The sequence below is a fragment of the Balaenoptera musculus genome, chromosome 16 (assembly GCF_009873245.2).
Source record: "Balaenoptera musculus isolate JJ_BM4_2016_0621 chromosome 16, mBalMus1.pri.v3, whole genome shotgun sequence".
Lineage (NCBI taxonomy): Eukaryota > Metazoa > Chordata > Mammalia > Artiodactyla > Balaenopteridae > Balaenoptera > Balaenoptera musculus.
The window spans coordinates 36139142-36167079 of NC_045800.1; the positions used below are offsets into that span (position 1 = coordinate 36139142).

At 38.9% G+C, this 27938-nt stretch overlaps 1 protein-coding gene across 1 annotated transcript; it reads right to left on the minus strand.

Moving 5' to 3' along the window:
- Window positions 1-246: 246 nt before the first annotated feature.
- RPP30 (ribonuclease P/MRP subunit p30) lies at window positions 247-27895 on the minus strand. Its single transcript, XM_036828316.1, has 11 exons — window positions 27788-27895; window positions 26241-26296; window positions 25637-25693; window positions 24353-24427; window positions 21624-21695; window positions 14657-14746; window positions 6020-6136; window positions 5439-5468; window positions 5026-5063; window positions 4560-4639; window positions 247-1055 (listed from the first exon to the last, which is right to left on the minus strand). Exons 1-11 carry the CDS (start codon window positions 27867-27869, stop codon window positions 946-948), a joined length of 807 nt encoding a protein of 268 aa, XP_036684211.1. The 5' UTR covers window positions 27870-27895; the 3' UTR covers window positions 247-945.
- Window positions 27896-27938: the final 43 nt, after the last annotated feature.

Consider the following 27938-nt stretch of genomic DNA (forward strand, 5'->3'; position numbering starts at 1 on the left):
CCGGTTATGGTATACTCTGTTTTACCAATATCTTATTTAAGGATCTAAATTCATAAGTGAGTCTGGTGTAAAGTTTTCTATTTTTAAAATTATCTTTTCTCTGACTCTCAGAACAGTGTTCTTAGCTTCATTTAAATGATGTTCTTAATATCAATATAGTATAAATGCAGATATTTACAAAAAAGGCTACTTCTCCTTAATATAATGATCCTGTTATTAAAAAAATTATTTCCAAAGTTGATTGAGTCCAGTGCTTTGAGATTTTTACTATAGCAATTAGGAAAATCAATATTAGGTTTTCAGGGGCTTCCAACTCAAAGGAATCCTATTTCAAGGACATCACGGAGGTAAGAAGCAGCAAAGGAAGAGGCCAAGTGTGATTTTACGTGCACTTTCCCTTTTCTTCCACAAATTTTATAGCAATTCCTTTTAGGAAGGAGTTGGACTTGATGACTATAATGAAAGAGAGGCTTAAAGCAAGAGTAGATCAACTAAAAGCCAACCCCTTAACATAAGTTTTAAGAGTCCTCAAAATAACCACTTTTTGAGTAGTAAAATTAAAAAATAAGCCATGTATATCAAGTAAAGCTGAAAAGCATGAACTTTTAAATGAGCAAGAAACATTTTTAAAGAGTCTCTTGAAATAATGAAACATCTTATTCAATTATACCTTCCATTTATCACTTAACGGAAAGGATAAATGAACTGGTCTTTGCTTTTCTCTTAAAATATCTAAATTCATTACGGGGGCAGCCTTTTTTTTTTTTTTTTAATGCTTTACTAGGTTTTGTTATTTTAATGGCTTAAATATAAGACTGCTTTTATAGACTACGGGTATCTAGCTCCAAGTGAAAATAGTGAATCATACGGAGGTTCCGTTTCTGTTGTGGCTGATGGATTCTCAAAAGGCAGAAGGGAGTGTTGACAGAGACAGGGGGACTCGTTTCAGCTCTCACACTTGGCTTTCTTGCAGGCTGGAAGAGAATCATCATCTACTTCTAACGTCCGAGGTTTCTTCACCGTGGAAATAATTCCAAAAGCAGTTTTTCTAGTTTCTATAAGACAAACAGGGAAACCAAAGTGCCCGAAGTTAAGCCATGATTTCAAAAGTGGTGGTTTTAACAAGCATCCCCATGTTACTGTGACTTACAGCATGAGTAAATGATGAAACCATAATAAACTGCTGTGAGTGTTGATGCCATTTACAGTTCTCACCTTTCCCCACCACCAGCTTCTACAAATATCTGTATATTTTTAACATCTAGTTCATTCCAAAGGGACTACCCCAAGGGTAAAACTATAGGGCAGGTTATCTCTAATGGTCTGTCCGAGGCATCTTATGTAGCCAAAACCCAAGTTTCAGAGCTTGGTGTAGCACATGCTTAAAGTGTGGTAGAAAGACAAATGAATCAAGACGGCAACTACAACAGTCTGCTTCCCTGGTTGTGTGTGTGCTCACTTCATTTTACAGCACAGACCATTCATTATCTGTGTCCCCCACTAGATCATGATTATACCTCTGAAGAATCAATTGTGTGGTGAACATCCAACAATGCCTGGTTATTTAACAGGTGTTTAAGAAATACTTGTTGAGTGAATGAGGAATAACGCACATGGTTATTGATCTCTTATATATTGGTGACAGTGAACAAAGAAGAATGGGAATTATTAAATGTTTAGGTCAGGTTGCTAGCAGAGTTCAACTTAAACGTAGCTAACTTCTGCTAAAAATGTACTAAGGGGCCAGGCTCTGTGTCATCTACAGAGGATCTCAGGATGCCTAATAGAGTGCTTCTTCCTATCACACACTGAGATAGCACATCTGGGGCAAATATAATAGGAATGGAGGCACCACAAGAAGTAACTCTGCCTGGATGAATCTGGAAGGTATCATGAAAGAAGTGATGCTAAGAATAGGGAAGAAGGAAAAGGAAAGGAGAGGAAAGTGTTCCTTTGCAAAGGCATAGAGAGAGAGGTACGAAGAATCTAATACACTTTGGGGACGATATGGCCGGTGTAAAGGAGGAGCATGAAAAAATTAGGGGGAAACGAGGCTGGTAGCTTGTGAAGGGCCACAGTGCTGTGAAAAGAGATTTAAGCTTAGTCCTTAGGAAACAGGGAAGGACTGGGGAGGAGAGAAAGAGTGACCCTTTGGATACAAAGGAGATAAAAATCAAAAGGATTTGATAAGCATAAATTTAGTTAAGAATTATTTCTTATTTCATGTACAAAAGTCAATTCTAAAAGTTAAACATTACTTTCTCATTTATCAGGATTAATTTACCAAGTCTACTAAATCTTTGCCAGTTATTTAAAAGCATTTTAATTTATAAAAGGGACAAAACTGCTCTCAAGGTCATTAAAATACCAACATAATCAGAGAACCTCAAAATAAACAGAAATTGTCCATGATTTCCAAAAAATGTTACATTTAGAGATGTTTATTTTATCACTATGATTATGAGTAAAAGTCTAAAAATCAGTGGAACGAATAAAAAGACAAAAATTAAATTGTGAAAATCAATACTCTGTAACAAAACAAAATGCATTAGTTTCAAAATTATTTTAGTTCCACCTCAGAAATATTTTTTTTTACATCACATGAACATTTACTTCTTAATCTAAGACAACGGATTATAAACCGTTGAAAAACAAGACTTTTATAATTATCAGATAAAGTAACTCTTTTAGATCTTGAACCTCTTTCCTCTGTCCCCTCCCCACAGCCTCCTTAGAACTGCTATTCATTGGTTTCTAGAATCCCACAGGACCCATCTAACTGTGATGCCTTGTAGCAAGCCTTCCAATGTAGAAGCCCAGCTACTGCGTGTCCCAAGTCTTCTGTTTTCCAGGTATCCATTCCTGCACTGCTTTCAACAATTGCTCTCATGATAAGGTTTTCACACCCTCCAAGAATTAACCATCTTCTGGTAGTGCTTCAGTGCAGTGCTGTCCTTCTTAAATGTGGCACTCAGGATGATACAGATGCCAGCCGGGACTTATCAGTGCAGAGGATAATGATGACACTTTGAATCTTCCTGCCTCAGAATCTTGTATTTCTTCTAATGTAACCTTAGGCTGAATTTGCAATCCTAGTAAATTGAATTTTGAAACTGCTGTCTCAAATTCATCCCAATGTCAACTAAAGTCAGGGTAATTATAACATCCTGTAGATGTGCTGTTAATTCTGCAGGGACAGCAGGCATAAACTAGGCCTGTCCCGGGCACAACTAGAATGAATGGGAATGCTAAAGTCCACAAGGCTTCTTTTAGTTTAGCTTCTGTAAAAGCCTAGCTTTATATATAACTTATTTTGAATAGCTGAGTTTTATGAAGCACAGATCTTCATATTTTTCCCTACTAAATTTTAAAAATTAATTTCCTTTCCTTGTCTCAGTCTGTTTTAGACCACTAATTGTTATCCAAATCTTGACGATTCCTTATGTTCATTTAAAGTAGACAAAAATAATGGCAGAACTACCAGTGTGAACCAACTGTTCCCTAATTTCAAGAAAATCTTGATAAAGTTTTAATTAATTTGGTCATTCCCAGAGCTTATGTGATGGGTCTAGGCTATATAATACAACAATCTCAAACTAAAAATGTTGAAAACAAAAGCAAAATCATCTAATTCATGGTAAGTTAATACACTAACCAGTTCTACGAAGTGGAAACCAGATCACTAAAATTCAGACATAATACACAAGCCCTCAATAACCTAACTATTCATATGCTAAATCACCCAGTTTATATGTAGCAACCAATTCTGAAGTTTAACATTCATCTGGGTGATATCAAGTCAATTACTTCTTGACCACTACCACTAGTGCTAAAAATTACAAAGAGAATGAAGATAAAACAGCAGATGAAAAGTGTAAATATTTTTCTTTTAAAAAGCCTCATTTTTATTCTCCAAAGTCCTAGCATGTCAAACACTTCTAGTTCAATTTTTATCATCTGATGAATAAGAAATTCAGTGCCTTCAAGTAGTGAAATTAAGGTGAGGAGGAAGATACATATAAATGAAATGTGAGTAAAAAATGTGTAGTCTGTGCATAATTGAACATGTAAACCAAAAATGAGAAAAGAATCACAAGTTGTAATAAATGTGAAAAGTTATGATTTGAGTTTGTTAGCGGGATTTTTAAAAATGTATTTGGTGCTTTTGCGTTCCTCATAACTGGCTTAACATATATTTTTCACCGTTCAGTTCTCTAAAACAGTGATTTTCAGCAGGGAAACCATGTCCCTATGGAGGAAAAAGGGAGTTTAGAAGCCTATCAAAATGTAGGCGGGGACACACGTGCAGAACTGGAGAGAACACGTTCAATACTCATTTCTGGAAGGTAAACTATATTCATTCCACAAATTACAGAAAATAAAACCTGAAGTAAAGGGTGAGAAAGCACTGATGGGTATGGCTAAACAGGTTCAGAAAAGATGACCCTAAAGGAACTCTGAGGGGCAGGATAATGAAAGTAGATATGGCTCAACTGTTCACAGAAATGACTGGTTCTTAACATGACCACTCGGTGTTTTTCTTGGAAGGACTTGCTCACCTCCGTGCAGAAGCACCGCTCGGCAGTTGGTGGACACTGCGGCCTTGGCGTCACTTTCCGACAGCCCAAACAGCAGCCCTCTGGGGGGTCGTTAAAGATTTCAACCCAGAGTCAGCTGAGGACAGGAGACTAACAGAAACATAACTGACAATGCCAGTTCACCAGGGAGAGGCACTGAGAGAGACACTTTAATTCTATAGTTCTTAGTCCAAATGGAACAGGCATTTGAGAAAAGAGTCATTTAACTCTAAGCTTTTATAGAGTCCTTCTTTCCCCCTTTTTCTATTTCACCCTTAATCCAGAAAACAAAAGGATGAAGTTTTCACAACCTGATGTAATTTGGTTTTGAAGCTATTAATTGATAAATTCATAGTAAAAGGTTAAAAAATCTTGTTAAAGTATAACATACCAAATTCCAAATTTCCCAAAAGAAAATTTCAATGACTTCTTACTCAGAAAAGGATACAAGTTTGCCACATCGTATGGGCCTCTTATTTCTAAAGGCTAAAATAAAATGAACAAAAAATAGATATGAAAGAAGTTATTCATAACACTTCAGTGACTTCATCTGCAGTAAACAGGATGCTTAAGTATCTAAAAACAAGGAAGTCAACTGCATAAATTTAAGTCCTTATAATTTTGACAGGTTACTTACATTTTTGAAAATATAAAAGATCCTTGAAAAGCATTTTGCAACAATTTAAAGGAAAAACTATTTATATAAGCAAAATTTGAAGCCCCAAAGGAATGGAGATAAATTTTACTCTTCAGCAATTACAATGAGCAAATGCAATTAAAAATGAAAACATGCAATAAACCTTTATTACGTGACTAACTTAACTTGAAAAGGAAAAATAAAGTACTTAATGCCAGACTTACCCTTTCAGCAGCACTAGATATAATTACATTCTACGAAATAGAAAGTAATCAATATTAATCTTAGATAAATGTCAAAAAAATTGAAGTCTTATAATACAAATAACCAGTAATCAAGTTTTAACATAAATACCAACTTCTTCTAAAGTTAAGGTAAATAAAGTGAAAGGCTGAAAGACCTCATGCCAAACTAAAGGCAGCCTAAAATAAGAAACAGAACAAGAAGCCTTCCCAACAGATCTTAGAAAAGATGCATTAGTTTAAAAAACTAGTTGAAAAGGTCATATAACCTTAATTCAACTCAATGATGATAACTGTATTTAGATGATTCTTTCACAGTAGGTAAACGGCCAATTCTTCACTGAAAGATAAAGACTTTCAACACTTTTCCCCCCTCATATTATTCTTCCCTAGGATATTTTTCTTTCTCTTAAAACTTGCAGAGCTCTTTGAAATGGGAGAATCTGTTGCTGTGCCTTGAGAACTTTCTGCTTTAAGGAAATGGGCTCAGCTTGATAACCCCAGTATATTAATAATAATAAACTGCTAGGTTTGAAAAATATCCTAAAATTATGGAACCATACCTTTCCTTTGCAGACCTGCATCAAATTGAGGGCGTTGGAAATTGTGTACCTTCTCATTGTGGAGTCTTTGATAGCGGGGCTATAGACAAGTTCAAAGCCCACACCTCGGTCAATTGCCTTCACAGGAAATAAAGAAAATAAACTGTCAAAGCTAAACACACACTGTCTTACTTTATTTTCACTGAACTTCCCCCTCACCTCCCTCCTCACACCCCTCTCCCCGCACTGCCCACCTCCTGCATGTCCAGGTACAGCCTTGAATAAAGGCGGATTTGTGCCCGAATGGCACCATCTACGGGAGAAGAAAACAGATCTGTGGCCCTGTCTCAACAGAGTTTATCTTAGCTGTGGGGAAGCTGACTTTATATAAACAGGAATCATCAAGAGGCTGAGGAGAGCAACGTCCCAGTGGGGTGGCAGAAGGGCTACTACTCCATGAACTATCAAAAGGAAACTGGAGATGTGTTCCCTACATGCAGGATAAACTGTTTGCAAACATAGTAATTTGACCCAAGAATGAAGAGACAAAGAAATGAGCTGAAAAATGTCCAAAGGACAGGAGTGGAACGCCTCTCAGGTAAGTCATTTATTATGCATATGTTGAAGGAAGAAACTAACAGCCACAGTTGAGTGCCATGCGCTAGGCACTGTGCTAAGAGTCTTATGTATTTATTTAACCCCTACAATACCTTTAGAAGGCACTGCGGCAGAGACAGCTAACTGCCCCGCTATCTCTTCTCTTCTCCCCTTTTTCTTTACTAACAGAGCCCTTGATCTTAAACGGGGCTCATGGATGCCCAGCAAAAAAGATGAAAGCAACCTGGGCCCTTGACAATTCTGCCCAGCTTACCATACCAGCTTGGCCTTTTACATGAGATAAAGAAACTTCTTTCTTATTTAAGATGTTCTTAATAGGTAGGCATCCACAGGTAAGAAAACAGCCTGGAAGAAGTGGCAATTGGATCTACTACACTATGCAGCTTCCCTGATGAGTGATTCAAATCTTCATCCATTCACAACAGATAGGTTTTTAAGCCAGCTGTGCGGGGGAATGGGTGAGCAAAAGCTGACATGGTCCCTCTCTTGTAAGAGCTTCCAGTTTAGTGGGGGAGACCATCAAATAATTAATTACACAAAAACACAAAACTTCCACTGTGCTAAGTGCCATCAAGAAGTCTGGGAGTGGGTGAGGAAGGACTTAATCAATTGACTAGCAGAGAGAGGAGCGTTTGCAGAGGGAGGGGGCAGTATGTGAAGAGGCTCTAGGGTTGGAGGAAGCATGGGAGCATGCAGAGAAAGTCAAAGGCTGGGGAGGAGAGAATGAGGAGAGCCCTGTGGTGGGAGAGCGGGGGCTGAAGAGGATGGGAAGTGCCAAACGGAGACAGAATTAATCTTAACAGCCACACGAAGCATCTAAGGATTTTAGCATGGAAGTGATAATCAGAGTCAGGACGGCAAAGTCGCTTGGTTGCAGCGGTCTTTCAAAGGAGCAAAGGGGGAAAAGCAGGCAAAGACCAGGCAGTATGGTCCAAGTCTCTGCCTGGCAAACGATTTTCTATTTATTACCCAGAGGATGAGTTGGGACTGGTCCAGCTGTGACTGCTGGAGGTCTACTCCTGAGTGTTACAAGGACTGGAAAAACCTGTCTTCTTCAGATCTGGCAGTCCACCCACCTTGATTTAATTCACATGTGCCTGTCAGATTCCTTCCACTTGCCCTTCCTGAACACAGACTTCTTTTCTTCTGCCCACCCCCCAATCTTCCCTTTCCTTAACTTTTCTGCCTGCCTTGAGGTGCCCAGATTTTATTTTATATTTCCCTATATATCTGATATTAGTTTAATTAGCATTTACATGCTATTTTCTACACTGCAACCTCCCCCTCTCCCCTTTTTAGACAACTTTTTCCTGCCTCCAATTCTTTGGCTTGTGTTAATTATATCTGGGAATGATGTCTGTTATGATACTCTTTGTGCCATAAATATATACCTCATTCTCCCTGCCTAACTTGTACACTTGAGAGCTGGTATCATGATACTTCTTTGTAACACAGAACTGTCTTTTATACAAAAAACATTTAATATATTTATATTCTGAGTGAATAAATAGTAGCTTATGGAAAAGAGGTCATGTGATAATGCTGTTCACTATGGATTATCCATCACAAAAGAAACCAGGGTTAACTTGGCAACCTGAAATTCACAGATAAACCAAAACATGTCCTTTAACCGTAGTCTCAACTATCCCCCTGGCTATTTCTCTTACCAAAACTACTAATTAGCCAAAGAGGCTTACTTACAGGTATTTCTTTTCCTCATCTCTCTAGCTGCTGAACTAAAACACAAGTCGGTAGGATGGAGAAGAGGGGACATAAAAGATGTGATGACACACAGAACTAGGTGACCAGGTCCCAAAGGATTCTGGAAAATTTGCTGCCCCCCACACTTGGGGACCAGATCAAAATAAAAACTCCTTTTTGTGGGGGTGGAGAGGGTTAAATGGACATAATTATCCGCTTAATTATTTTTTAAGAAAAAAGTTCTGATTCTGATCTTAGTACATTAATCAAATTCACTTTCAAGCTGAAAACTCTCAGAGAAACTGAAGATAATGTGCTACTGAAGGTTGTGAACATTTCTTTCATAACACCTTATTTAAAATTTTTAGATAGATGAAATACAGACTCATTACCTGAGCTCCTGCTTCTAAGACCATTTTAATGTAAATTGCCTTAAGCTCATCAACTGATTGTTCATAACAGCCTTTTCATAAAGAATGCCAGTGCCCGCCTGATTAGCTTTTGTTTGCATCTCTGACCAAAGGTTCTGGAATAGGCAGATGATTTCTTTACTAATGAGAAATAACAGTCATAACGATGCTACATACCAAGAACAGGTGTGTGATATTTGAAAAGAGATGGTGATGGTAAAATTCCAAGAACTAAGCAAAGCTTAGGAGAAAGAAGAGAGAAAGGAAATAGGGGGTTGATTACTGGGACAATATACAGATTCCCTGTTAATTTCATAAAAATTAGTTCTTTATTGAATTCGAAAGGATGATACTCTTGGTGTCATTCCTGGTATCATTCTTTGAGACAGGTAACTTGTTCACATGATTCACAAATCAAGTAACATAAGAAAGCAATAAAAAGTCTTCACTGTATCTCTGCTCCCACTTGCCCCACCCACACCTCCCATAATCACTTTCACTAACTTCTTGTGTCTTTTTCCAGAGTTTCTTCATACAAATACAAGCAAACATGAATATATATTATTATTTTTCCTCTTTCTTACCCCACAGGTAGCCTACTACATTCTGGTTCTGACTTGAAGGGTTTTCCACGTCAGCTCCTAACTTCAGCATTGCTTTACAGCTGCAGAGTACTCCACTGCAGCGGTATGGCATTTACCCAAGCCTCTACTGATAGATTTTGGGTCGTTCCAGTCTATCTGTAGAATAAACACTAAAGTGGGATTGCTGGATATTATGGGTTCAATTGTTTCCCCCCATAAAAGGTTATGCTGGGGTCCTAATTCTCAGTACCTTAGGATGTAACCTTAATTGGAAACAGCATCATTGTAGATGTAATTAGTTAAGATGAGGTCACACTGGGATAGGGCGGACCCCTAATCCAGTAGGACTGGTGTCCTTATAAGATGATGGCCATGTGAAGACAGGGAGAAAGAACATGTTGTAAAGACAGAGGTAGAGATGGGAGTTATGCAGTTGCAAGCCAAGGACCACCAAAGATTGCCAGCAAACCATCAAAAGCTAGGAAGAAACAAAGAAGGATTCCCCTAAGGTTTCAGAGGGAGCATAACCCCAGTAATGTCTTGATTTCAAACTCCCAGTCTCCAGAACTGTGAGCCAATACATTTCTGTTAGTTTAAGCCACCCCATTTGTGGTCCTTTGTTATGGTAGCCCCAGGAAACTAATACACTAGGTCAGAGGGTAAAGCATTTATAATTTTGATAGTTGTTGCCAAATTACCCACTGCCCCATAAGCATTGTTCCAATTACATTGCTACAATCAAAGTATGAGAATGCCTACTTTCCCACAGCCTCACAAAAGTGTATCATCAAACTTCTGGGTTTGTGCCAATCAGAGAGGTGATTTTAATGTGAATTTCTCTTAGCATGATGAATTTAAGCATCTTTTCATTTGTTAAAAGGTCATTTGTATTTCCTTTCCTGTGAAATGTCTTTTCCATATTCTTAATCCATTTTTTTGGATTGATCATCTCTCTTTTTTTTTTTTTTTTAACCGTATCAACTTCTAGGAGCTCTTTATATATTACAGAGATTAGTCACCTATCTATGATATAAGTGAAACTATTTTTACCAGTCTGTCATTAGTCCTTCTAACTTTGTTTCTGATAGTTTTTTTTTTTGGCCACACAGACATTTTTTTGATCCTGACAGGTTTGCTGGCACTGCTCCAAGTACTGGATCGATAAGGTACTTAACATAGTTAGGTTCACAATATGTGTGATGAAAAACAAAGTTTATAGAGCACTCACACCCAACTCAAGGATATATGGCAAGACTCCTGGAACAACCTCACTGCTTCAGATACTATTTACTGGATTTCTCCTAGTGGAGACTAACTGGACCATGAAGACAGAAATGGATTAGGGTTAAAGGAAATGCTGAGGGGAAAACATCAGAAAGAGAGCATAAAACATACAATCACTGGAAATGGCCCAATAAACTTGAAGTTATTGTTGAATGGCACTAACACTGTAAAAAAAAAAAAAAATCAAAGGGAAGGTGAAGATACGTGCTGCTTAAAAAAATTCTTCTCAAAACCTGAATTCATAAAGATCACGTTTTAAAATATGGAATTATTCTGTGCTTAACAAAGAGCTCTGCTGTAAAGTAATTTTAAATAGCATTTCCCAGTGGGAAATGACAGCAGATTTAGGATCAAAGCTTAAGTACAAATCCCAAGTCAACCTTTGAGAGAGACAAGTATCTGTTGTGAGCCACAAACTACCTGAGTCTCAATTCCATCACCTGCATCAGGGAGGTAATTCACATCTACCCCACCCTAAAGCTGCAGGGCTAGAGCAGGTGTGAAAGTGCTTAAGCCTTAAAATGCTAAATAATTAGAAGCCATCTGGCTATCCAAGAAGAGGAGTTGAATTTAACTTTTTTGAAACCCAACTATTACATGATAAAATGATTCCCATACAACTTACTTAAGACTCCAGAGGAGGTTTGTAGGAGATTTTAGCGGGAATTAACATAATTGAAATTATGGTGCCCTAAGCATGTGGTGAAAATAACAAAAGGATTGGGAGCTGAAAGTTATACATAAGGAGTGCTTTGGTATGTTTTAGCTCCTGGGCCCTCCTTTATAATCCCAACCTCCTTCTTTTTTTTTTTAACTTTATTGAGGGATCATTGACAAATAGAATGCATATATTTAAAGTCTACAATGTGATGATTTGATATACATATACTCTACATTGTAGAATGATTACTGAGATCAAGATAATTAACACATCCACCACCTGACATAGTTAACCATTTTTTTTGTTTTTTTGTTTTTTCGTGTGTGTGGTGACTGTGGTGAGAGTGCCTAGGATCCTCTCTCAACCACTTCTGAGTTACAATACTGGACTACTAACTACAGTCACCCACGCTGTACATTAGAGCCTCAGAACTTGTTCTTTTTTTAAGTGAAAATCTATACCCTTTGACCTAAAATCCCAACCTTCTGAGCTGATAATTCTCACATGGCTTATGGCCTCTAGGTTAAAGGCTAATGAATTAAATATCTTAATGCTCCTATTTTTCACCACCCCATCCAAATTAAGATCTGTGCTCAATACAGTGATCCTTATAAAGCCAACCTATCCACTTTTCATGGCCAAAGACAAGTTCATTCTCAGGGCCAAAAGAGCATGCAAGGACCAAGACTTAAGACTGAACTGTTCCCCACATTCACTACATCTTCTATACTTTCATGATGAATATATTTCCATACTTTAATCATACAGCTCCATATCCAGAATAGATATTATTAGGTACAAATAATATACACATACCTATACAACTACTATTATTTACCCTGAACAATAAGGTGGACACCTTTTATTGTATGTTTCTAGCTTTTAATTTAATTTTAATTAATTTAACTTTTAATTCCAGTTTCTCTTAAATAAAAAAGAGGTGAATGAATTAATAGGGACTCTTCTGCTTCCTGACCAATTCACACCGCAGCCTACTTCTACACTAGACGAGGGCTAAAAATAATCCTGCACAGCCTTCCCTCTACTCCATCATCTAGTTTTTATTAAACAACATATGTAAAATGTTCATACCAGATTTTTAAAAAAGCAGGCAGTGTTAAATACTGCCTATCCCTCTCACTTGTCAAATTTTTACTTTTCAGAATTCTTAAATTGAAAAATGTGGGAATGAAGCCAAAAATATCCATCAAAAAATAGCACCTTCAGGAACTTACAGATGGAATCAGGAGGTGGGCTGTCCTAGCGCTGCCACCTCCAGTGCACCTCCTCCTCGCGCCGCCCCAACGCCCCACTCCCCCCACGGTGGATGCTGCCTGCCAAGCCCCGACAGCCAGCTGAGGACTAACGGTTCACAGGATTTGGCTGTGTTCCCCAAGCTGTACCCAGACATACAAAATTAGATATATACTCGTTCAATTGACAGATTTTAGGGAAGAGCTCTTACAGGCAAGGTATCTGGGTAATTAAAAAAGGACCATGACACAGCTGGTGCTCTCTAGAAGCTCACAATCTGGGTTGGACAGCAGGGCATGTTCCTAAGAAACCAATCAAAAGACGAAGCCATAACAGCCACTGGGCAGCTTATCACTGTTGTGGGACATGAGGAGTTACGTGCTGTGCACTGCCGTCCATGCCATGGACTCGGGCTTAGCATCACATGCCACCATCTCCGCCCAGCCAAGGACACAGTATCGTATGTGGGTTTACTCAGGCAAAGCCGTCTAGAAAATGGCCTTCCTAGTTCATTAAGGTGAAGAGAAAAGTAAAAAAGTTGTAAGTTTAAGAGCAACTTACGGAGGGTGCCATCTACATGGAAAATGGATAGGCAGTGTGAAGTTGGTAAAAAGCCTTGGCAACCTTCTAGAGACAGAGTGTACTAGCTCTGGGGAGGAACAACATGTGAGGCCAGTAAGACTGTCATCACCTTGTGTACTGTGTTAGTTTGAGCCTTTTATCATGGTAGCTGGGGCACATCGGAGATCTCATCTGATGGGGAGTCAACCAGGTCTGTCCCAACCCTGTGTCTGAAGAGCTGAACAGCTTCTCCTTCTTCATTTTACCACTTTTAACAACATAGATCTCCAGTTCTAAAATGTGATGATTAAGGGTCTTTTTTTTTTGTGTGTTTACTTATTTAAGTACCAGCAAGAATGTGGGGAAACAATGATTTGAGCTTAACCAATATTGTTATATGTTCAGTAGTACTCTCATTATTGGTCAGAAAAGAGCTGTTTTATAGTTTGCCCTTTAAATATATAACTTTAAAATTTTGAATACTTTTCAAGTACAGCTTTAGTAGCATACACTTAGGGGTAGAACACAAGCCATCTTAAATTTTTCCACATTGGATTCAATTTTTCCATACCATACAGATCATTTTCTCCTCTCACTGTCTCCCTACTCTCAGCATCAAGCTAATTCCTTAGCAGTGGAGAGGGAAACAGAAATGGAAGAACTTGTGATTCTACAGAGACAAAAGAATAGGAGAGTTATCTATCCTGAAAAAAATCCATAAATTTTTAATTTTCCAATTCTGACAGGATTGGGGATGTAATCTAGGCTGCCTGTCAAACCATCTTTCTCCTTCAACAGCACTTCTTGAGAATGGGAGAGAGCTTCGGAAGCCTCTATTCTAAAAAAGCATCCTAACTCCTCCCAGGATCTGGTTGCCAATGCAAATAGTTGACAGCTGTGCCAACCTTACAGCTCCCATTGTGAAACAATATCACTTTTATGATGGAGTAAGACATAAAAAGGTGTGACAGGTGGAAGATAAGGAGTAGAGGAAAACAAGAGAAATTATGTAGAAAGGTAACGAGAAAAATTCTATAGCAGAGGAAGGAGCACAAGATCTGTTGAATGCATGGCCCCCCCTCTTAGGTTATCATAAAAGTAACCCTGGGCTTTTGTGTGAGCCAGCACATTTCAATGCAAATTTTAATTCTGCAGAGACCACGCCTACCGTGCTTTCCAGGCCCCGCTCCCTTCAGTCCCTGCCACTCCACCTTTCCAGTTTGCTGGTGCCTTGGGAACCCTCTCTCTATTTTGTCCTACTCTTTTCTTGGCTGCTCTGTCCCCTTAATGTTCAACAATCAGACTGTAAGTGTCCATCATTATTAGCTATCCTCTTAGGAAATTTCCTTCACAAATTTGAGCTTCTAAGGCCTTTCAAACACATCTTGGTAATTCACTGGATATTTTTTATTTTAAGCTTTCTTTCTACCTTTAGTCAGTTTAGAAAAAAAAATCCTCTTTTTAAATTGCCTATTTATTACTAGCCTTTGTTTTTTCCCCTCTAAGAACAGCAGTTTCTTCTGCCCCTTTTCCAGTGTGTTAATGCACATGTAGAGATTCATATAGAATGGAAAGTGTGACTTACCACATTAATAGGGGGTCTTTTGAAGTAAAATGGTAGCTTCTCTGCTACAGTTATGCAGACTAAATCCACATCTAAATGTGTACAAGCAACCTGTCAAGAAGAAAAAAACAGGTAAAACCAAAAGGAAAATTGGCACATGTTAAGAATGGGGTAGGGTCAAACGTGACACAAAGAAATGTAAATAGATATGGCTCACTCCACAGGCATTACATGGTTCTGTGTTCAAATACATCTGTCCCTTTACAAAGTCAATGGTTAGCCATTCCTTCACATTTGGTTTGAATGGTTTAGCTGTAATCTAGCTGAAGCAGTGATATGTCTATAGACCATCTCAACAGATAGGGTCTAGAGACCCTCTAATTCATGGTCAGCTACATAAGGAGAGGTTGCTAAGAGAGGCTCAGTTTCTGGAAGGTTACTTCAGATTGTTCTAGAAAAAGGAAACTAACTGCTCTGAAATCCAAGAAAAAATAAATAAATAAGCCAAAAGGAATGTATGCATGGTCCACTTACTCCAGAAATTATTTATTTTTGTGCCAGTAATTGGCCCACGCCTGTGGCTCCTATCAGTCTATTGACTGGCCAAAGAAATACATGGCACTACCAATGGCATTTTGTTCAAATGCTAATAGAAAGAGAGCATCTCCATAAACGGTCAAAGCAGAGCTGTTATAAATCAAATGGCACTGAATGCATTTTTTTCAACTTTTAACTTCCCTTTCCTTTGTTCTCATTTTTGCTATTTGTTGATACTCTGAATTTACTTCCAAAAGAGATTTGAAGCTGCTTATAAAAAAAGACATTCAAGATAAAATAAATAGATAAGGAAATCAGGATAAAAGGAAAATCAGGGAAGGAACATAAAGCCAGGGAAAGGTTACTAGCATAACAGTGCAGGCCAAAAGACAGGGCTAGAAGCTGCATACCCGGCTCTCGTTTTGCCATTATTTGATTTACAGCAATAAAAGGAATTGGCTGTTTTGTACCATGACAAAAATAAGCCTTACTATCAATGCTGGTGTAATCAGGCTTGACAAACAAATCCAAGCTGCCAGGGTGGCTGTGCTGGCAAACTAACATCCGTGGCACGGACCAAGAGAAAGGGGTCAAGAGGGGGTGACAATGCCCCATAGGGTCAGCTCGACCTTCAGCAGTGACAGGAATGTCACATCTTATCCTTTCTCTTCAGAATCCCCACTTCAGTCGTTCCTACCCCCACCCCAGGGCTCCAGGAAGCAGGTAGTGATCAGAGGCTGCCTGGCTTTAAGACAGTCGTAGTAACTTAGTAAGCCTGGGAAGTAATGCTGGTTTGGCAGAAACACTTGGCTCGTAAAGAATCTGCCCCATCCCAACTCTACAGCTGTCCAACTCATAAAAGAGTCATTGAAAATTTGATAAGAATGGATGAAGTAAAGGTCTGAATAGCAGATGAAACATAAAACACGCTCGGCTTCTGTTTGCCATTTTTAAACTACCAGATAGGCAAAGATGAAAAAGTTTAGTAATATACAGGTGACACAAAAATAAACAGGGACTCACAGGGTCTTTAAATCAGTACAGGGTCTTGAAAAGCATTTCAGCAATAGGTATCAAAATTTTATAAGCACACACCAGCAAATTCCTATAAGTATAGGAATGTATCCTATAGAGACTAGAAATGCATTCTATAGCCATATACCTTACAAATGCTTGAGGATATTGGTGAAAGGACGGTCGCTGCAACACCAATCACAAAAGACTAGACACACTAAACATCTCTCAACTTTACTTAACAAAAATTATGGCCCCTTTATGCAATGGAATATGCTGACTCCTTAAACGGAATGAGGTACCTCTCTAGTGGATATTACAGAACCATCTCTGAGATATACTGTCAGGTGAAAAAACCATGGTATTAGGAAGGAAGGAAGGAAGGAGAGGAAGAGGAAAATGAAGAAAGGAAGGATGGACTAGGTAAAAATACTTCTGAAAAGAAACACAAGAACTGCTAGCAGTGGTTGCCTCTGGAGAAAAGGCAGAGGGCGTTTTGGGTGGGAGGAAGGTGTACTTTTCAGTGCATACCTCTTTGCACTGTTTCAATTCATTATTACAAACACAAATTATTTTTCATTTCAAAAAGCTGATTCATTTCTTAAAAGCCTGTTAAACATTCTTCCCCAGATTAAAGCTAAATTAGGTTACCTTTTTACTTATGTATTGCTCCTTTCTTCCCTCTTTTATATAAGAGTAGTTAATTAAAAAATATCCCTTGTGTTGGTTTAAGTACATGCATTATAATAAACTCTCAGTTACAAAGGATGGCTTCACTTGGTTCCCTCTGACACCTCAGACTTAAAATGTTTCAAACCGAATTCTTTTGTTATTTAGCTTTCTATTAATCCAAATGTTCAACTGATACATTTAGATAACTATAAAATAAGAGCTAATGTTCACACTATAATGAAATGCTTTCTAAATCATTAAAAAGATTAAATTATGTCCAAATATATTTGTGGTTAAGAATTTGATTATAGTGGTTTTGGCAGGTTGTATATGAATTCATATCAACTGTTCTTAACCTTTTCTTTGGCCAAGGATTCCTATGAGGATTTAAGGAAGGTATTCCCCAAACTGCACATATACACACATACATTTATCTTTGATTTTATGGAACAAGTGGAATAAGAGAAGGGGGTTCAGTCTCCCCCAGCTCCCCTTCATGGATGTCAGGTTAGTACATTCTGATATTTTATTCAAGGGAGAGCCAGGCTTGCCCAGGGAAAAAAGAGATGCCCATAAATGGGGCCTCCCAACCTAAACTGTTTAAAAAAAAAAAAAAAAACCTCCCTGAAGAATTTATTTAAAATGGAGATTACCAGGCCCTACTCTCAGCAGTAAATTCAGTAAGCAGGGTCTAATAACCTGCGTTTTAAAAAAATTTTCCTGGCAAATCTGACACCAGCAGAGCCAGAGCACACCTTAAGAAGAACTGCCTTGAAAGATACGCCCTTTCAGTAGCCTCAGGTATTAGCAGCATATACTACAATAATGCTCTGCAAAGAGTAAGGCATGGATTTTGGAAGCAGGAAGAAAACAGAACTTCTATTTTCATTTATTTTTAATTCCTTCCCTTAAAATGTTTTGTTCAGTGTGTGTATATTATTTCATAAAGCACACTGATATAATGGAGCATGCAAATAATTTTTTTTTATCGGCGTATAATTGCTTTACAATGGTGTGTTAGTTTCTGCTTTATAACAAAGTGAATCAGTTATACATATACATATATCCCCATATCTCCTCTCCCTTTCATCTATCTCCCTCCCACCTTCCCTATCCCACCCTCCTAGCTGTTCACAAAGCAGCGAGCTGATCTCCCTGTGCTATGCAGCTGCTTCCCACTAGCTTTCTATCTTACATTTGGTAGTGTATATATGTCCATATATACACTACCACTCTCTCACTTTGTCCCAGCTTACCCTTCCCCCTCCCCATGTCCTCAAGTCCATTCTCTAGTAGGTCTGCGTCTTTATCCCCGTCTTGCCCCTAGGTTCTTCATGACTTTTTTTTTTTTTTTTAGATTCCATATATATGTGTTAGCATACGGTATTTGTTTTTCTGTTTCTGACTTACTTCACTCTGTATGACAGACTCTAGGTCCATCCACCTTACTACAAATAACTCAATTTCGTTTCCTTTTATGGCTGAGTAATATTCCATTGTATATATGTGCCACATCTTCTTTATCCATTCATCTGTTGATGGGCACTTAGGTTGCTTCCATGTCCTGGCTATTGTAAATAGAGCTGCAATGAACATTGTGGTACATGACTCTTTTTGAATTATGGTTTTCTCAGGGTATATGCCCAGTAGTGGGATTGTTGGGTCATATGGTAGTTCTATTTTTAGTTTTTTAAGGAACCTCCATACTGTTCTCCATAGTGGCTGTATCAATATACATTCCCACCAACAGTGCAAGAGGGTTCCCCTTTCTCCACACCCTCTCCAGCATTTATTGTTTGTAGATTTTTTGATGATGGCCATTCTGACCTGTGTGAGGTGATACCTCATTGTAGTTTTGATTTGCATTTCTCTAATGATTAATGATGTTGAGCATTCTTTCATGTGTTTGTTGGCAATCTGTGTATCTTCTTTGGAGAAATGTCTATTTAGGTCTTCTGCCCATTTTTGGATTGGGTTGTTTGTTTTTTTGATATTGAGCTGCATGAGCTGCTTGTAAATTTTGGAGATGAATCCTCTGTCAGTTGCTTCATTTGCAAATATTTTCTCCCATTCTGAGGGTTGTCTTTTTGTCTTGTTTATGGTTTCCTTTGCTGTGCAAAAGCCCCCATCCTAAGAAGCCCCAGCCAATGGACTCTGCTTACAGCCTTTCATCTTTGCCTTATCCCCTGGGGTAACTATGGAGAAAAAGGATTTATCTATGAGATATCTTCCAGATACTCTGAGTGGAAAAGAGTATGTTATTTCCCATGGAAACAACTCTATTTAAGGTGGTTAGATTTTATACTACTAATTGTTAACATATGTGTATAGGAATGCTTTTATAACTCATTTTAGAGACCTTAGTTACAGAATATCGTATCTACAGGGACACTTGTTTACATTCTAGATAATCAACTTACAAACCAAACAAATGAAATCACTTAACAGAACATAACCTGTTAAGCAACAAACTGCTTGCATTTGACCCAATTCCAAACCATGATGTGCTTACAAAAGTTTCATAATTAAAAGAAAAATGTCTTTTTAAATTGATTTTCTATATAAAACAGGGAGAATGCCAACTTCAACTGAATCTTAAAGGATGGCTAAGATTTGGAAAGATAAGATGTTCTGATTTTAAAAACTGTTTTCTCTGCAGTCAATTCCAAACAAATACTCTGTCAATTATTTACAGCTTTCTTCCATCTTCCAGAATATTTCTGACTGTTCCACCCATCATCATGAATTATGTGTTCACAGTTTTGAATTAAAACTTGTGAATAATCTGAGAAAAACAAGTAATGAGATAAATTCACTAAATCAAATTATAAGGTATTCTAAGACTCCAAAGTCCTATCTCTATGACATAACTACTTTAAGTTTAGAGCAAATCATTGAGCCTAAGTCTCAATTTTCTTTTCTACAAAATGGGGATAATAATAAGCCTTTGTCCCAATTATCCCCAGGATGGTTGTTTTCTCTAATCACCAGTAAATGGCTATGGAAATTTTAAGTTGTATGCTCTTCAAAATTCATTCAAAAAACAAGTGTACAATAAAAAACTGGGTACACTACCAACTTTCAGTCTACAGTATAACTGAGTTGTTAATATTTAATAACAAAACTAAATTGCTGTTTAACAAATTTGGACATATCCATGGTCCATCTTAGGGTTTCGGCACTGAATCAGAATCCCCTGTGGAACTTAAAAAAAAGATACCCAAACTCAACCCCAAACCTACTGGATCAGAATCTCCAACAGTGGAGATCTGAATGTGCCTGATTTTAAAAGGTTCCACAGGGGTCTCTGATGACTAAGAACTACTCAATCCTACTCCCCTTTTTTCTGAAATGAAATTCTTGAGAATTACTATAACTGAGCATTTTAGAAAAGGAGTCACCAAAAAACGGGAATTCATAGATAACTTGTACTGTTTCTCTGCATTAATACAGTAAGTCCCCTATATATAAACCTTAAAATTACGAACTTTCAAAGATGCAAACGTGCCCCTGTATGCCAGCTGTTGTACTGTACTTTTCAAGGTACTGTACTGTAAGATTAAAAATGTTTTTATTTTTTGTGTTTGTTAGTTCTTTATGTATTATTTGTGTGAAAAGTATTATAAATCTACTACAGTACAGTACTATATAGCCGATTGTGTTAGTTGGGTACCTAGGCTAACTTTGTTGGACTTACAAATTGGACTCACGAATGAGCTCCTGGAATGGAGCTCATTCGTATATAGGGTACTTACTGTATAAACAATTAAGAATTGTTAATGTGCCTTGAAAATGAAATTTGCCACACACCAGTCTCCTTAGTCAACAACTCCATCTACTGGATAAACTTAGGGAAAATCTTGTAATTTTAGAACGGACTTTGCTTAAAAACAAATTATGCTGTAAAATTAAAACATCAAAGACCAGTGCTTTTCTTTCCCCCCATAATATCCCTTTGGTGCATACACTTTCGGTAGATGGCTACTTTTCTGAACCTAAATAAAGACAACATTCCGAACTTCCTAAAAGTAGCTATACCTCACTTTACACAGTAAAACATATTCCTGAAAAACTATATTACAGTTGATTTTTTCTTTTCTGTGATCACTTACAATGCCCAGTGTGTTCTGTCTCAAGTTGACAAAATGACCATACACATTAAACAACTTTCCCTCCTGAAAAGTCATAGAAATGGCCATTTGAAAAGGACAAAAGAAATTAAATTCATAAAGGTTCTCTTATACAAAAAGGAATAGTATCAGCAGATGGTTGATTTTGAAGGATTTCTAGAAGACCAAAGGCTGACATGATCATGCTGGCATATGGACCACACCTCAGAGCACACAAATGAGAAAGCTAAAACAGAGAAGGGATCTTTTATGCCACAGTAGAACCTTGCTCCCTTCTTCTGTCACAGGCAGCAGCGAATAGTAAGAAGGGCAGAAACTGAAGTGCTTTTAGAGCTAGAAAGAGATGGACCATCATTTACCTAAGAGAAGTTTCAAATGAATGAATGAAGCAGAGATAAAGAAACAGAAGAAAACTTGATGGACTCTTTTAATCTCAGCCCACCAAATATCTAGCAGAATAAATAAAACAAAATATGTCACCCAAATACACCCTTGTGCAATTCCAGAACAACAAGTATAAATGAAAAATCCTCAAAGTTTCCAGATGAGATGATACAGGTCACCTACAAAGGTATAATATCAGACTTCTTATATAAAATAATGAGTACTATTTTCTTTTACTATCTATTACTTACATGGAAAAGTTTTTCTGTCTTTGGAAAAACTGCAACGATATCATACAGCCGGACTCTTGAGGAAGTTGCTCTCTAGTAATATAAAAAGAGTGTTACCATACAGTATCAACAACAACAAATGCATATGGAATTCTGACTAGTGTTCTGGCTGCACTTATATTTCAATTGTGTTACACTTCTAATATGCCACTGACATTTCTGCTTTGCTTTGTATGTTGTCAGAAAAGACTTTCTCAGCACATGAGACTCCAGATACCAACATCCATCCTACTAAGGAGGAAGGAATCATCCTCCTTCCTTCCTTCCCACATTGTTATGCTTTAACTGTGTACCAAACATTTTGTTTGAGATACAAAAATCAAATTAGATAGCTGCTGCTCTTACAAGCTAGTGGAGGAGCTTGCCAGAAATTTACTGAGCACCTGCTGTGTGTGGGGCACTGGGGATACAAAATCATTTAAGGCATATGTCTGCTCTCAGTGGAACTCACCATTTTTTGGTGAGACAAGAAATACACATGACTAAGTGTGATGTGATTAGGTTCACAATGAGAATACTGTTAAAAACAAATTAAACTGATAAGCATGCAAGAAAATACCCGAGAGTCCTAAGACAGAAAAAGAGGAATTTATCCGTTAAAGATCGTTTATAAAAGAAAGTCTCAAACTTGTATCATATGTGTATGCATGTGAAAAGGCTGGAAAAATATATATTCAAGAGTACAATCTCTGAGTGATGAGATATGTGATATTTCTTCTTTGCCTGTTGGCACCTTTAAAACTTTTTACCTCTTATTCTGTAAAAAGAAAAGGCATGATAAAAATTAGAGGAGGAAAGAGATAGGTTGGAGAGAAGCAGCAGGTACTGTGCTTGAGCAGGTAAGAAAACCTGCTGGGCAGATGTGTGCTGAGACAGGGCAGGCTCCAGGTCTCAGAAAAAGTCAGGATCCAGGACTCTTTGTCCTCTGCTTGCCCACTCCCACCTGGGATGTGGACAAATAGGGGCCACCAGGATGTTCAGGATAACAAGAGAAAATCAAACTCTTCATGACCATAAAAAGTCAGCTCCATTTATGTCTCCCTGGGCTTAGAGAACCAGAATGCTGCCTGCAGTTGTATACTATCCCAAAATTCGGCTTTCCGTAATTCCTTTAGCAATGCTGATGTTAGAAAGGAAGCCAGCCCTTCCTTGACTACGCCTGTTCTGTGAGAGAGGAGGCCATTCCAGCTAAAGATGAAGCAGCTCACCTGCTCAGAGATCTCACTTTCTCTCTCCCTCACTGGATCCGTCCCATCAGCACCAGGCATTCTCAAGTCTCCATCTAACAAACAAAATCTAGACAGCAGGTTCTTATCCACCAGCCTCCCTATACCTTCTGTTCCTCCACAGAATCAAGTTTCTCAAGCAAAGTCAGCAGCACACACTGGCTGCATGTTCTCACGTCCCTATCATGTCCGTGGAAATGGCTTTTACTAAGGCAACTGATGACCTCCACGTCATTAGGAGACTTGCCCATCCGACACACGTTTTAGCCCTTCTCTGACTTGACTACTCAGGCACATTGATGCTGCTGAGCCTTCTCACGTTCCTCGCTGTCAGACAGCCCCACCTCCGTCTCTAATCCTAGCTCATCCCTCATCCTTTACTCCACCATTAAATACCGAACTTCCTCAGGGCTCTGTCCTAGACCTTCTCTTCCCACATCATATTTTTACCAAGGAGTCTCATCCAGTCTCATGATTTCAATTACTCTCTACAGGGTGACCACTTCCAAATCAGTATCTTTAATTAGGGTCCCTCTTCTGAGGGCCACACCTTTTTTTCCAACCCCGCATTTGACAAGCTCCATTGGAACTCTCACAATAACCCATCATGTCTGAAACATGATGATCTAAACTCACTTCTCTTTCTATGTCCCACCTCAGGAAATGGTACCATCTACTGACCTGGCTGCTGAGGCCAAGGCAGGGAGTCATCGCCTTCTATCCAATCAACAAATCCATCCAAATCCTGTCACTCCTCCCCTCTCCCCCAGCCCCAATGCCTCTTAAATCCCCTCCTTTATCCCCTCTAATCTATCCTCTATAATGCAAACTTCATAACTGTACTCCCTTGGTTAAAACCTTCAAAGGCTTCTTCTAATTGCTCACCCAGACCCACCTCCCTAACCTCATCCCAGGACAGACAGCTCAACAGGCTCAACTCAACTGGTGTTTCATCTTCCAGAATGCACCATGTTTCTTCTTGGATTCAGGACCTTGCATAATCCATCCTGTCTGCGGAAACATTCTCTCCCCCACTTGGCACCTGTAACACTGATTCTTCTGGCCCCTTTTTGAACATCAGCTTCCTTGGGGGGCCTCCTGTTGCACATTCCTAGGACATCCCTTATTTGTTACCTCCCACTTTTTAAACATTCCTCCCATTTTTAAAAGGATTGTGTCCGTATTATTCATAGCAATATCCCTAGTACCCACCTATGTCTACTTCATGTAAGTTCAATGAATACCACTTGCCAAAAGATTCTTTAATTGTGGTATTCTTATACATGTGCCGTGAGTAGAAGAGATTCTGTTATACTGTGTGAATTCTGAGCTAAGGAGAGCAGTCAAGTGTCACACGGGGGGTCAGGGGAGATGTAAGAATGGGAGGAGTTGGAAAAACAACAGTATTCAGCAGAAATCAATACAACTTACAAGGCCAAGAGAGAAGAAAAACAACTAACCTACCAAAACATTGCAGTGAGATGGATCCGAAACGATAATTGTCAGTCTAGTTAAAATCTTAATTGGTTTTGACTTTCCCTGTAATCAAAAAAGCACAAAATAGAAATGACTGATTTTCCTCCTTACCAGTGGAAAGTACTCATTAAAAGGTACTAACAATAAAGGATAGTGAAGATCAGTAAAACCTAGTCCTCACTCTCAAGGAATTTATAAAACAGGCGTACCTAGTTTTATTGTGTTTTGCTTTGTTGTGCTTCACTGATATTGCATTTTTTACAAATCGAAGGTTGGTGGCAACCCTGTATTGAGCAAGTCTATTGGCGCCATTTTCCAACAGCATTTGCTCACTTCCTGTCTCTGTGTCATATTTTGGTAATTCTCCCAGTATTTCACACTTTTTCATTATTATCATATTTGTTATGGTGATCTATGATCAAGGTGAACCTGGGCCCTCGCAGTGGAAGTGCCTAGTGCTAACCACTGGACTGCCAGGGAATTCCCTGATCACTGATCTTTGATGATACTATTGTAATTGTTTTCAGTGCCAAAAACCATACCCATATAAGACATCGAACTTAATCAGCTGTTGAAATGACAACAAAGAATTTAGAATATTATATAAACTTAGTTGATAAAGCAGTGGCAGGGTATGAGAAGACTAACTCCAATTCTGAAAGATCTGCTGTGGGTAAAATACTATCAAACAGCGTTGCATGCTACAGAGAAATCATAGTGAAAGGAAGAGTCAATTCATGCAGCAAACTCACTGTTGTCTTATTTTAAGAAACAGCCACAGCCACCCCAACCTTCAGAAACCACCACCCTGATCAGTCAGCAGCCTTCAGCATTGAGGCAAGACCCTCCACAGGCAAAAAGATTACAACTTGCTGAAGACTGAGACGATGGTGAGCATTTTTAAGCAATAAAACACTTTAAAATTAAGGTATATACATTGATTTTTTTTTGTTTTAGACATAATGCTACTTCGCACTTATTGAACTACAGTACAACGTAAGCGTAAATTTAATATGCACCAGGAAACCAAAACATTCGTGTGACTCGCTTTATTGTGGTGGTCTGGAACCAGACCCGCAATATCTCTGAGGTATACCTGTACAGCCAGAGAAAAAGAGATGTACATAATGTTTCGTGGAAGAGCTGAGTCTTCATGGAAAGGTAAGACTGGTAGACAGAGGAAGGGGCAGTACAGATTAGAGAACCATATATATGACTGGGCATGTCTGAACTGGATGAATAAGTACTATGTTTCTTAAACAAAACACCTACCTGTACAATTGGGAAAGTTGTAAAGAGTTCAGAAACAGCTACTGGTTTTTCAATTTCCTACAACAAAGAAGAATATTTTTTTTAAAAAGCTAATTTCTGGCACTCAGAAACACTAAATAAGTTGTGTGTATGTGCATGTGTGTGTTTTTTAATGAAGAAAGCTGAAGCAGAGAAGCAGCTGAGAACATCAATGGATAGGAGGGATGAACAATAGTTTTTAGAATGAAACAATCTGTAAGGAACAGTTGTTGGCCTAAAGGGAGATATACATATTTACTAGTATGTTTGGGAGGGAAATCAATTAGTAATGAGTCCATGACTACAATAAAAAAGATTAAATATTGTAATTACAGTTTAATCAATAACAGTGCACTTTTAAGAAGTTATTGAAAGTTACTTAACATCAAATCAACTTTAAGAATCCTTACACCATGCCCTAGCACTTCACAAAAAACTATCATTTGTACAAATACGCATCAGCTCAACTATTAACATTAAAATAAGATAATGCACAAAGAGTGCTTGTCTGTAGCTTCAATATTACCAATATACACAAAATAACTATAAATGCTGGTTATTATTAACTTCAGAAATTGTATTTTACCTGTTTCTTTTCCTTAAATTCAACAACATGATTGATGGCAACAACTGAATAGCCCACTGAAAAGAAAAATTGAACATTCTTGTTAAATACAACAACCTTTTTTACACATAAACTCATCCCAATTCATGTCAAGACTAGAAGGTAGTAAGAAGAATGGTTATGGGCTCTGGAGTCAGACGGCCCATTTCCAAATCTAAGCATTACTACTTAGAAGTTACTTAAGTTTCAAGTTCTTCGTCTGCCAAATGGTGATAATAACAGAACTCACCTTATATGACTGGCAGAATCCAATGAGATAACACACAAAGGATGTTTTAGAACAGTGGCTGGCACAGAGTCAGGGCTCTGTTTGACTTTGGTGGTGCATTATTAGCATTATACCAAAGACACTTAACTTTGCACAACTCCTTTAAACCATCATTCTCCTTCGTGTCCCTTTGTTCATTTTCATCCCATCAAGTGTATACTTTTTCACCTTCGTTCTTACTCGTTTCTTTTGCTTTTTACCCTTTCTACTTCAAAGGCCCTTTTGCTAAGGAGAAATGGAGTAACGACTCCCTCACACCACTGTCCACACACGCCTTTGAGCTACCCACCAAGAGACTGGGAACTATTTGAAGCCAGAGCCTTGCTTTATCAGCCTCAACACAGCCCTGTTTTGGACATGTGGACTAACAAAAACATGCCTAAATCATGACTCCAATCTTTAAGTTATTTAAACACCAATGGGACAACAGGATATTAACATTAAAAGATAATGCATATTAATGCCAAAATAGTGGTCCCCCCTCTCATTAGTTTGTCCAGTTTCCTTCTTTTCTTCCTCCCTCATTTACTGAGCAACCATTACTTAACAGGCCCTGCAGAAACCTCTTTATTTTTAACCCCCTCTATCCCCACGTAGACATTTCACAGTCTAACGAAAGAGACAGCAGTCGCGATTAACTCCAGTAATTAAAATGGGATCTTACCTCTCAGAGCTTTTGCTTCCCTTGGATTCAAATATGCGTAACATGCTAGCATTTTGGCCATGCTGCTCCCCTCTCACCCTCCTAGTATGTCCTCCGCCCCCACCAACCCTCCCTCTACATAATATTATTCAAACACTCGCGACCCCATGTCCCTCCCCCACTTCTCGGACCCATAGGTGCACCAGCTTCCTGCATTTGAGTGTCAGAACACTGTCGTGAGACGCAGGAAGGGGCGATATTAAAAGCACTGGTGTAGGAGACTACACTTGGAAGCCCAGGCTTCTGCCATCCATCAGCTGTGGGGCCCTATGCAGATCCCCCGCCCTGTCAGGGCCTCAGTTTCCTCAATTTGCAAGAAATAAGGAGCTAGACTGGGTAACAGCTCCCCAGTGCTTTCGAGTTTCCCGCGCCCGGGATCAGAGCAACACCGCAGGGGCCTCAGCTTCCAGGGACAGCCGGGAGACCCCACGAGACCGGAACGAGGCCCGCCCGGGTCCCTCCCGAGCGTGGTCCGACAGTATGGGGGGACAGCGAGACTGGGCAGGCACCGCGACCCGCGAAGCCGGGGAGACTCACGGTGAGCGGCATTCTCCACGAGCCCGCGCAGCGCCTTCAGGTCGGAACCCGCCCGTAGGTCCAAGTCCGCAAACACCGCCATGCCGAAATCACGTGACGGCCGCGCGCCTATCTGCGCAGCCGCCGGGCCCGCCCCCTCGGGCATGCCGGG

Excerpts from the sequence above, each read along its gene's own strand:
- RPP30 (XM_036828316.1), bottom strand. The coding sequence starts at position 27,869 with ATGGCGGTGTTTGCGGACTTGGACCTACGGGCGGGTTCCGACCTGAAG. Across the intron at positions 26,297-27,787 it reads CGTGGAGAATGCCGCTCACC|TGGGCTATTCAGTTGTTGCC; the intron begins GTGAGTCTCCCC and ends TTTTCTTTTCAG. Across the intron at positions 6,137-14,656 it reads AAAGACCCCCTATTAATGTG|GCAATTGACCGAGGTGTGGG; the intron begins GTAAGTCACACT and ends TTTCCTGTGAAG.